The sequence below is a fragment of the Mustela nivalis genome (assembly GCF_964662115.1).
Source record: "Mustela nivalis genome assembly, chromosome: 8".
NCBI lineage: Eukaryota > Metazoa > Chordata > Mammalia > Carnivora > Mustelidae > Mustela > Mustela nivalis.
This window is the reverse complement of record NC_139027.1, coordinates 71761261-71773418: the sequence shown is the minus strand read 5'-3', so window position 1 is coordinate 71773418 and position 12158 is coordinate 71761261. Positions and strand designations below refer to the sequence as shown.

At 44.3% G+C, this 12158-nt stretch overlaps 1 protein-coding gene across 4 annotated transcripts in view; it reads right to left on the bottom strand.

Moving 5' to 3' along the window:
- Nucleotides 1-11803, bottom strand: part of LHCGR (luteinizing hormone/choriogonadotropin receptor) — a 52561-nt gene extending 40758 nt beyond the window's left edge. For all 4 annotated transcript variants that reach the window (XM_082746864.1, XM_082746866.1, XM_082746865.1 and 1 more), the window contains exon 1: nt 11608-11803. In XM_082746864.1, the coding sequence (XP_082602990.1) occupies nt 11608-11759 (152 nt within the window). In that variant the 5' untranslated portion in view covers nt 11760-11803. The remainder of the gene's footprint in view (nt 1-11607) is intronic.
- Nucleotides 11804-12158: the final 355 nt, after the last annotated feature.

The following is a 12158-nucleotide window of genomic DNA, read 5'->3' as shown; positions in this document are numbered from 1 at the left end:
GGGCCAGAAGAAGGTGAGAGCCTGGGAAAATGTCTTGCACCAAACGGAGTCCCCAAAGACTGGGTGGAGTCCTAGGTATCCTGTCAGAGCCTTTACCTGTCCTTCTGCCCAGCATAGCAGAAATGAAATATTTTTATTCACTTCCTTCTAATTATCTAGAAAAGCCATCTATATTATCGATTTACGAAAGCTACAAACATCCATCCGTCTTTCACAGACAATTAGTTTATTGCTAGAGCTATAGTTCCTGAATTTTAAAATGCTACCAGATCAGAAGGAGGAAAAAAGATATCTCAAAGCTTTTTGCCTAATGAACTAATTGAAATAGGAGGCGGAAGCATTACCTTATTTAAAAGAATGTTAATGTTTTTGTATTTATTACATAAGACCTTGATCTAAATTCAACAGAGACTTAAGAATGTCTGTGTTCTTTTCAAAGCTGCTGGGTAATTATAATAAACTTGCTTTCATCTTGGAATGAAATAAAAGTTTCCCCCTTTCTAAATGATTTTAAATCATTTAGTTTTCAAATGTATCGATCCACTTGGTAACTTCATTACTGGCTATGTCTTCATTTATTGGCCTCTTGTCTTCAACATTTACCTAGAGGGAGCTGAGATGTCAATATTACCTGAAATATGAAGTCAGTATAGATGGACAAGCAATTTGTTCAGTTTTACATCTGGAAATTTGGAATGCTCCTTAAAAATACATCGAGGTGGTTTTGACTGACGACTCTTTTAAACACTTTCTGTATTAGGCTCAAGGAATCAGAAGAAAGCGCTGCTGGCCAGTAATTTGGTTCAAGCCCTCACTTTATAGACAAAGAAATCTTCAGCTAGGAAAAGCAAAATGATTTCCCTGAAACCATGTGGCAATTCTGTGGCAGATCTGGACTAGAACATAGGTCACTTTGTTCCCAGTCCAGTGCTGTGTCTTTCACTAATCAAAGCACACCAGCACTGTTCCTCTAGGGGTTTTGTTGATAGACTCTGCTAAACAATCCTCTGCTTCTCTGGTGAAAACATAGTCTTCTGACAGAACCATCAACTTCTGGAGGGCATGTGTTCACATTCTTCAACTTTGAAGATGCTGCTTAAATTACTCTTCCTCCATGAGCCTACCAGAATGGGTTGTCTTTCTCTCTCCTACCCTCCTCAGCAAGAATGACTACTCAGTATTTTTTCCCCTCTCTGTACTATTAATTTGAGAATTTACCAGGTACCCCATTCATACCCCATATGAATGTTTCCTCTGTTCCACCACTGAACACCCATTCTCTGCAGGACCCTGCCTTCACAAGGGTTTCTTGCTTCCAGCTCCTTTATTCCTTTCCCACTGCCAAATTTCTTGGGCATTCTTTTCTCCACTCTGACTAGTCCCTGACCTGGCTTCCCCTCACCCCACACTGGGTTTCCCCTAACAGGTCTTGATTGATCTTCCTGGTAACTCCCACCATGTTACTATCATACTCAGTTATCTTCTCTTGGCCTGCCTACTATCTACGCATGTCTTAGCCCTGTATTCATGCCCTTCAAATAAAGGTTTAAACTTCATTTGCCAGTCCTGTCACCCACTATTGCTCAAATAACCCACACACTCAACTTGCGCTGTCCAGTCAGGCAGCCACCAGCCACATGTGTCCATTAAGCCCTTGAAACACAGCAGATCTGAATTGAGATGCACTGAAAGTGTACCATATACACTGGAAATTTGGAAGCTGTTAAAGACTCAAAGAAAAAGAATATAAAGTATCTCATGAATAGCTTTTGTACTGATTACATGTTAAAATAATATTTTATACATGGAGATTAAATGAACTATTGCACTGAAATTGATTTCACTTTTTAAAAGCTCTTTAAACTTGGCTATTAGAAAATGAAGATCACACCTGTGACTGACGTTATATTTTTGCTGGACCGTGCCACTGCGGACAAATCACCCTATTGTGGTTCCTGAACTTGCCTCTCTCTTTTCTGCCTCTATTCACACTGTCTCCACCATCTGGCACATCCACCCTTCTCTGTGGGTCAGCTTCTACCCTTGGTTAAAGGTCTCTCTTAGAGGCTCTGTACTTTCCAGAATATGCTGTCATTACCAATGGCATGTGCTTTCTCTCTGGAAGCAGTCTCATGGGGCAGTGAAGACTAGACTCTGGATCCAGACTACTTGCATTCAAATCACAGCTTCACTCATAAGATAATGATGATACTAACTACCCCAGTGATTTTTGAGATTAAATAAGGGAACATTTATATAGTACTAATATAACATCTAGCACAAGATAAGAGCACAGTGAGTACTTTTACTCCACAGCTGCTTACTGCAAAGGATTCAAGCTAATGCAATAACTTCTAGCAACGACTCTAACTTCCTTGTCAAGGGTAGGGGATTAGTGGGGGTGAGGGGCTGGTGGGTTCAGTACATTGGAATGGACTCTTCTATTTGTCATGGGTCACTCTTTAATCTATAAAATATCTTTGACTTTTCCCTGACTCAACTCTCTGCTGATAATAGATAGGACAACTGAGTGGGAGGGTAAATATTCCCACGTGGTAACTTTCTTTTGGGATCAGGTATTTCTTAAAAAATGATACAGAACAATTTTCCATTAAATGTTACAACCCTAGAGAACCACTCTGCAGAGCTCTCATTTGCTCACTGATTTTAAAAAGTTTAGTCAGTTGGAACCCTCCCATGGCGAAGTGTAATTTGGGTGACTCCTCTAAGACAGACTTTCTGGAGCACCCAAGAAGCTATGAGGAGCTTATGAATTATAGTGTGAACCAAAATTTTCAAGAAGATTCCCTGGATAATAGATTTTCCAAGTCATTTGTGCAACAACTAAATTAAAGATATAAAGCCTCCGAGGAGAATGGTAAACACATCTAAGCCCTTACCTCAAAACCCATTTAAAGTTTTCTATAGACACAAAGCCAAATAACCCAATCTTTACCCCTTAAACTGAATTCTTCTAGCAATAATATAACATGACAAGAATAACTCTGGTAAATAAAATTACATGTTGAATTCTCCCCAGGGAATGTCTGCATCATCTGTAATCATTTCTCAAAAGTATTTTTTAGAAGCCGAGAATATTATGTTGTCAGGACAGTGACACTGAAGGTATGCTTCAGGAAACTCTTTCATTACAGGCTCCTGTTCCAGACACTTAAAAACTTTTCTTTTCTTTTTCATTTTTTTAAAATAAGCCTGTAAAATCTGGTTGCAGCTGATATACCACATACTTTTAATTAATTTGAGGATAGATTTAAAGTGCCTGAAATGAGGCTCAGGCAGTTAAGTGTCTGCCTTCGGGTCAGGTCATGATCCCAGGGTCCTGGGATGGAGTCCAGCATCCTACTCCCTGCTCAGTGGGGAGTCTGCTTCTCCCTATACCCTCATCCTGCTCATTTCTCTCTCTCTCTCTCTCTCTCTCTCGCCTTCCCAAATAAATAAATAAAATCTTAAAAAAAAAAAAAATGAAGTGCCTGAAATTACTGGCATGAGTGCCTTCACTCTTTACCAGCTCCTCAGCTTTGGTGGATCCCAATTTGTGTCGTTATCTTGCTCAAAAATGCCCCTTCTGTAGAAGCGCCTCATTGCTGGTTGCATCTGGGTGGAGCATCTCGTTGACTGTTGCTCCTTTGTTCTTGCCCAGGCAGATTCTCTCTCTTGGGAATTTCAAACTTGTGCTAGGACTGTGGAGCTGATTCATTGTAAAGGTGGAATCTAGAGGAATGGGAACTGACCTCTTGCTGCTAAAATGCCAAATGCTCTTGGGATCCTGCATATCCTTTGCCTTCCTCCTTGTTCTTCTGTTGGGTTAACCTCTGATGATTCAGTTGGTCAGAGCTGATTTCCGGTGCTTACAAATAAGAAAAGCCTTAACCGGAACTCTGCCTCTGTTTCTGGGGGAAGTAAGCCTCCATTCCATTGAGGACTCATAGCAGGGGGTGTGTGTGGTGGTCAGTGAGAGAGCAGAGGGCTCTGGACAGTGATTCGCCATTGGCTTCTCTAAGCCCATGTCAGAGAGCAGGACCAGGCTTCTGGGATAACCGCACTGGTCTGGCTGTCCCCATAGAGAAAGAGACTCCGAGAACTACAGCTCAAGCCATGCCTCCACTGAAGTTTCTTCCTTACTCAGACTAGAAGCCATGACCCCCTATTCTGAACTCCTACCAGACTTGGTTTATAAGCTTCCTCACCTCCTGCTTTTCTCTGCAGTCATCTTAGAACTAGACCTCTCTCTCCTATGGCTGAAGACTAGAAGCTCTTGGAGGGCAGGGGCAGTGTCTATGGATTCTGCATGTTGTCTTATACACTTCAGTATGTAATTCCCAGACGGTCAGCAGATCTTCTGCGTGTCAGCTGGAGCCTTGGGATGGGGAATGGAGAAAAGAAAGGACCCAGAATAGGTCAGATGCTCTAGCTGGATACATAGGACTAATCCTGTTGTACAGTAGAAAACAGGTTCTAATCAGGTGTTAGGAGGCATGTTTCAAAGGCAGCTCAGCCTGGGCTGAGAAGACTAGCATATCAGACTCCAGGCAATAATGAGCTCTGCTATTTTGAGATTCTAACTTATTCACCTTCCCGGTTGAGAAGACCTCGGGGGTCATTTTCTCTAATTAACACCTCCCAGGAACAAAACTATTCCACCAGGCTTGCCCCTTGGACGATGTGTATTTTCTGTTCAACCTCATTCACCAGCTGTGGGTCTGTAGTCTTCTCTGTACCATCAGATCGTTACAATCACACGTTGTAGTTAGGTGGAACCTTTATTTCCCGGTACTTTTGGCTCTGCCAGCTCATTTATCTTCACCACAGTCAGCTCCGCTTAGGGGCAGGAACCATCTCGCCCCTTTTATAGACAGCACAGAGGTTTTATCGCTAGCCGGAACCCATAGTGCAAATTAAGGGAAGGAGACCTCATGCTAGAACTCCGGCCAGCCTGGTCTTTATCCTGTTGATCAGTTCAGATAATCGGAAGGCTGCAGTGGGCCCTACCTTGTCATACCAGATCAACCCTACCCCTGTGGGCTCAGAAATCCTGTCTGCTGCTGCTTCTGAGGTGGAATTAGGAACCCAGGAGCCACCTCATTTCGTCAGAGTCAAGGACAAATGTCATAGCAGCGGGGTGGGGGGAGGCCCCCTTCATTCTGAAAGCTGAGTTTTACTTATAAATTGGACTGTTCTGGGTTTGGCTCAGGTGGCATTAAGCTGTTGTTCAGGACCACACAGAGTGCAGCTGTGAGTTGTTTGCTGACTGGGAGGGGGTGTCCTCTCCCTGTGAGGCAGAAGCTGGGGGGAAATGAAGCCCATGGAGAGAAGCTGTTAGAAGCTGCCCACCAAGTCAGAAAGCCCACCTGCTTGGTGGGTGGGATTATTTTAATTCTCCTCTTTAAAAAAATAGCTGGTGAGAAATTTGCTAAAATCTGCATTAAATAAGATTTTTTGCATGCCAAGGGGAGCTGCCAGAGCAGAATACATATGCTTCCACGGAGCCAGCCCCCTTGGGTCTGGAAATGAACAGCAGGGTCTCTCTACCACCACTATTCACCTGACTTCAAGGTTCCATGGGTAAGATTATAGTTACCCATGGCCAAGACACCATCTGATGAAGCCACTCTGGCAGATTACATTTTGGAAGAAAAGCTTTTGTGCCTCATTTCAAGACATGAAAAGAAGCCAAACTGAGAGGCTTGGGAAGAAGATAGAGGGGGTGAAGGAGCAGAACTGGAGCCCTGAATTAATCTGACTTACTGCTTTTGAAATAAAAAAGAATAGGGCAAGAGAAAACACAAAGAATTATTGCTCTCCAAGGAGGATGCTGGGTCTGATGCCAAAGGAATTGGTGTATGAACCATTTTGGGCTCTACACTTGCACTGAGATTTTGGGAACTCTGTTGTTTGTTTTTTTAGTGTCCTGGTAGGGGTCATCATTTACTGTCCCCAGAAGGATGATTTTTAAACTAATAAAATTTGGTCCTTGCAAAGTTTCCCCCAAGGAGTCTGTTCATAGGCACAGCCAGGTTTAAGAATTGCCTTGAAGGTGTCATTGGGAGACTTGAGTCAGAACTGAGGTTCAAGATAACCTCTACTTTGGGCTTTTGCTTTTTTTGGGTGTGTGGGAGTGGTGGTGTTGGGAGCTGAGATACAAACTTTATGAATTGAGTTTTTGTTTGTTTGTTTGTTTGTGTTTGTGTGTGTGTGTGTTTTTTTTTTTTTTTTTTTTTTTTTGGTCAGGCCCAGCTGCCGTGGAAGCTGAGGGCAGGGCCAAGCTGTTGTACTTGCAAGAACTTGGTATGCTTCTCCATGTTTTGTAAACTCCTACCTCGTACCCTTGACTGGGAGCCCATTGGTCTCAATCTGGGCTCCTAGGGGATTGCTTTGGTTGGTTTTAATGGATCCTGGGTTGAAGACTGATTTTTCTCTAATAAGTTAGTTAAACAAATAACAAAAATCAAAGCAATTTGGATGGGATATATTCATATGGGTAAGCTTCTAGTTTTGCTTCTTTGAAGTGGATACATTTACTATGCCCATTCAAAGGATACACTGGGGGGGGGGGTCTGCAAAATCTGGAAACTAGGCATTGATATAACACAAAGAACTCCCTCCACTACCCATATCACCTCCTCACCTCCTCATCCTCTATGATGGAGATTTTTAAAATGACATTGAGATGCAGTACATGCTAACTAATATACATTTTTGTTTGTGTGTACATTGGTTCATTGTTCCTTCAGCTGTCTACTCAGTTTGGTAATCACAGTAGCTGAAGAAACATGTGAATATGTGCTGAATGTGAATCATAATACCCATAAAATTCTGGGATTCTTAAGTTGACTAGGATCTCTTCAAGTGGTTGTGGTTCTCACTTTAGCACAGTGATTCAAAACCAGAGGTAGGGGTGAATCTTGCCTCCCATGGGGGCATTTGGGTAAATGTCTAGAGCCATTTTGATTTGTCATAATTCAGGAGGGCAGTGCTACTGGCATCTAATGGGTGGAGGCCAGGGAAGCTGCTAAACATCCTATAGTATACAAAACAACCCTCCCTCACAAATGATTGTTTGGCTCCAAATGTCAGTTGTGCTGAAGTTGGGAAACCCTGATCTCCCAGAAGAGGCTTATTTTGAATAAAAGGTTACATTATGGCAGGGTATGTGCAAAGATATAGATTAGTACAGAGTATCAAAGGATGCTTGTATGGGAGGGAGGAGACGTTGGGGAAAGCTTCAAGGAAACATGACTCCAAGTCATGATTTTTACTTAAAAATCATTGTAATCAGTTGTTCAAGAATGACTGATTGAATATTTATTAGTTAAGGACTATATATTGGGATTTTTTTTCTTTTTGCACAATGCTCTGGATAATGTATTTCTGATGATTTTGTATTTTTCTTTAAAAATATTCCCCAAAGGGCCTAGGAGAAGCTTAAGAAGCTCGAATCCATCCAACTTTATTCTTTGCTTCTCAGCAAGGAATCTGAATCTAGTCTAACCTGTGGTTCTTCCACTGGGACTCTTCTTCCTTTCTCTCCTTCAAGGTTCAGCCCCACAATCCTTCATCTGTGAAGCCTTTCCTTGGAGATTTCAGTCCATAGTAATTGCTTTGTTCTCTGAATTCCTAGACCCTTGTTACTTCTCTCTTTGACCACATAACTCTCTTGTGTGTGTTTCTATCTAGATTGTGGGCTCCTCAAGGGACTAGGACCGTGCTCTCCACCTGTATATCCCTCTACAGCATTGAACACTGTTCTGGACCCTGATTTTTATTGAAGCTTTGAGAAGGAGAAACATTCAGGAAAGATGTCAGGAGCCTAACATCTTCTTGTAATATTAGATTGATAGATACAGCACATTTTATCCTTCCAAAGTCTTTGGATTATTTCTTATAATAAAGTTTAAGGTTTAATGTCTGTTCAGTAGGCACGACATGCAAAAAATAAATTGCCATTATTATTATTAGCATTTTCTAACTAACAGATTTTTCAGAAGCTGTTTCCATATCAAGAAGACCAACCTTTCTGTTGTCATAGAGACAAAGATCTTAATATAACCATGGGCAAGGTGAAAAAAAATTTTTTCCCTTTCCTTCCAGATGTCTGAGACTAATAAGAAAAGGAAAAGGAAATGTTTTAAATCATTTTTTCCTTTTATTTCCCTCCCCCCAATTAGAATGAATGAACATGTGGGAGGCTATTCTTTGTATCACATTTTTTATTTTAAATATTTAAGTTTTTAATAAAACATGAAAGAGATAGAAAAATATGAATGATTGAATAGTGCCATTTTCAAAATTTGCAAACAGTGGCTTGTCCATGACAATTATAATCCATGTATCTTTATTTCCCCTTTTTAAACCAAATAGTGGACTTATAGGTGGAAGTCTTACAAGGCAGAATTCCAAGGCCTAGAAGATTAAAATACAAACTAGCATCTACTGAGGGGCCAATGATGAATTCCAAAATGCTGTGCAGTAATACCTAGCTCCTCCAACCACCAGAAACAAGAGTGCTCCCCTTCTTTCTGCAGAGTCCGACCCTGTGCATGACTTCTTGTAAGACCTCGCTCTTCTTCTGGGTGCCTTATTCATGATTTCAGCTTTCTTCTGCTAAGCTCCTGATAATTTGTTATACATAGCGTTTTTTCCCTATCTTGTAATTACTGTCTCCCATTTCATTCACTCATTGCCAAGGAAAGAGGACTTCAGGATGAAGCTGTTCACTTTTCCTGTCTTCTGCCTCAATGCGAAGTTACACATTTATCCATCCCCCAGGACTCAGGAGCATCCCCCCTCTCTAAGATTAACCCTTCCCCTGTGATCTGAAACTGACATTCCCACCCTCACAGAGATCTTACTCCATCAAATACGTTCTCTCCCAGCCCTCCTATCTTCGGTCTGTCCTCCGTGTCTTCCTTCTTACTGCTCTTTGAAGACAAAAATGAACAAAACCTTTTCTCAATCCTGCATATTTTCCATAGTGCGTGTGTGTGTGTGTGTATGTGTGTATGTGTGTGAGTTTAGGAAAATGTAACTTTCTTACAAAGACAAGCAAATATAAAAACACAGTTAACAGTCTTTGGTACTCAATAGCAAAAGGGGACCTTGGTCAGGTTAGTCCATCTCTTTGAACCTCAGTTTCTTGATGTCTGTATGATAAGTGCTGGCGGAATGAGAAACGCTGTTATTGGCACAATCATTCATAAGAGCAAGATGGGAGGTTTGTCAGGGAAGGACAAGGGCTGGGACTTAGAAGGCAGTTTCCATAAATTTGTGGATTGATTGAAACCAATTCTATCAGCATAGTCCTCACCTTCAGGGAATTGAGCTGACAGATAATTAATGGAAGCTAATGAATATAAACCCCTCAGTCTTTAAAGTGTATCTCTCAACTGCAAACATTTTCTGAGGGCCACTAACTTTATTTTTATTTATTTATGTATTTATTTATTTAAGAGAGCACTCTTGGGGGGGAGGAGTGGGCAGAGGGACAGAGAGAATCTTTTTTTTTTTTTTTAAATTTTAGTATATGTGCTGCTGAAGTGAGCACTTTTTAGAAGATTTTATTTATGTATTTGTCAGAGACAGAGAGAGAGAAAAACAGAAAGAGGGAAAGAGGGAGAGAGCACAAGCAAGGGGAGCAGCAGACTTCCCACTGAGCAGGGAGCCCGATGTGGGATTCAATCCCAGGACCCTGGGATCATGACCTAAGCTGAAGGCAGACACTTAACTGACTGAGCCACGAGGTGTCAAGGGAAAGAGAGAATCTTTTTTTTTTTAAAGATTTTATTTATTTATTTGACAGACAGATCACAAGTAGGCAGAGAGGCAGGCAAAAAGAGAGAGAGAGAGAGAGGAGGAAGCAGGCTCCCCGTTCAGCAGAGAGCCCGATGTGGGGCTCAATCCCAGGACCCTGGGATCATGACCTGAGCCGAAGGCAGAGGCTTTAACCCACTGAGACCCCCAGGCGCCCCAAGAGAGAGAATCTTAAGCTGGCTTCACACTCAGTTCTGGAGCCGATGTGGGCCTGGTTTTCTCCACCCTGAGATCATACCTTGAGCTGATATTAAGAATGGGATGCTTAACTGACTGAGCCACCCAGGCACCCCATGAAGGCCACTAACTTCTTCAGGGGAGAGGCTCAGCTCCTCAGGAGAGAGGGGGAATTCCCTTCATGGAGTGGACTCTTGACAGACTGCTGGGGCCCAAAGAAATGGTGGGGGATTGCCTCTTTCCTCCCCAAGAATGGAAATTCATTGCAGCCAATGGTTAGAATTATAACACCAGTCTCCTCCAGCCTAGCGTCTTTTGGATACTTTTATAGTTCTTGTCTTTCTTCTTTCTTTGAACAACTTTATTGAGATATAATTCATATGCCATAATATTCACCTATTTAATGTGTACAGTGCAATGTTTTTTACGTTACAATTACATTATAATAGAATGTTAAGTAATTTTTGTTACCCCTAGAAGCCCCGGCCATTAGCAGTCCCTGGGCCTGCCCTTCTACCTGGCAGCTACTGCTCTGCTTTCTATGTGGACATTGCATGTAAATAGAATCATATGATGTGTGGTACATTTTTCTTTTCTTTTTTTTTGTTAAAGATTTTATTTATTCACTAGAGAGAGGGAGAGCGAGTGAACAAGCTGGGGGGAGGGGCAGAGGGAGAGGGAGAAGCAGACCCCATCCCCCCAACAGGGAGCCCAATGCAAGGCTGGATCCCAGGGCCCTGCGATCATGACCTGGGCCTAAGGCAGATGCTCAACTGACTGAGCCCCCCAGGAGCCCCTTTGTGTGGTACCTTTTTCTAAATCAAAGAAGGGAGACCAGGTGATACTGATACACTAGCACTAAAGGCCCCTGGTCTCTTCAACCCATCGCTTCAGGAAACAACTTCCTCCACCTGCTTGCTGATGTGTGCAATTCTTTTAATCGCCTTTGTAAAGGGGAGGCCTGGGTGGTGTGTGGGAGGTGTGACACAAGGCACACCTTGATCAGACAACCAGATAGAGATGCAAGTGCATCTGGGAAGGGGCAAAGCAGTGGCTTGTAAACTTACTAAGGCCCACATCAGCACTGGTTGGGAAATGCGGCCAGCCAACAATCCCGAGTTGAGTGACTAGGTCACCCCTTGCCATAGGGCACGCCACCACATGCCTAGAGGAGCTCAGGGTGCCAGGGGTCAAGGTAACCTTCACCAAGCTGGCTGGCGCAAGGGTCAAAGACATAGACAGCTGCTGTTGAGAAGCATCACAACCGATCCCCTTCCAGCAGCTGCAGGGAGCTGGCCTTCCCCCTCCGTGGCTTCTGGGCAATTCCATGCCCCTTGCCGCAGCCCCAACCGGGAAATCGGGAAATTGCGGGTCTGGGGCCACCAGAGGCTGCAGGGTGCGCAGTGATAGGGCTCCCACCCAAGGCGTGGCACTGGTTGGCAAAGACAGTCCCCAAGCTTTGCCTTCTCACCACTTTAAAAGGTGGAATTTGATAGGACGAAGCCTTTTTCTCCAAGCTTCCAGGTAAAGAGGGCCAAAGAGTAGGGAGACGAGGTGGCCCGGAGCGAGCGAGGGTGCCGGGGCGGGGCGCCGCGTACTCACAGTCCGGTGAGGCCGGCCCGCGGGCCGGGGCAGCGCAGGGCGCCGTCGGGCGGGCAGCTGCAGGGCTCCGGGCAGTGCGCCCCGGGAAGCGCCCGCCGCAGCAGCAACAGCAGCGCCAGCAGCGGCCGCAGCGCGGGCAACCGCCGCTCCATGGCAGGCGAGCCTGAGCGCGGGCTTTGGCGGCGGGCCGGGTGCCCTGGCCAGCTCCGGAGGGCCGCCCGCGCCCCTCTCCCCGCCCCTCGCTCTGCCCACCCCCTCTCCCGCGCCCGCCCGGCCTCGGCTGCGGAGTCTGTTCTGCCTCGATCTGGGGGAGCGGCCAGCGACCCCACCACCTCCTCCCTTCTGCAGCTCTCCCTGGCCGGCCCTGTCCTCTAGTTACAGGAAGGAGAGGGTGGTCCTGGAGAATGCTTTGGACAAGGAGTAGGGAGTTCTGAATTCTCACCCAGGCTCTGCGGTAACTTGAGTGTGAAGTTGAGTGAGGTTTGTCCCTTCCAGGAACTTCTCTTATTTCATCTGTGAGAGGAGCAGACGGATACTCTGCCCCGCTCAGA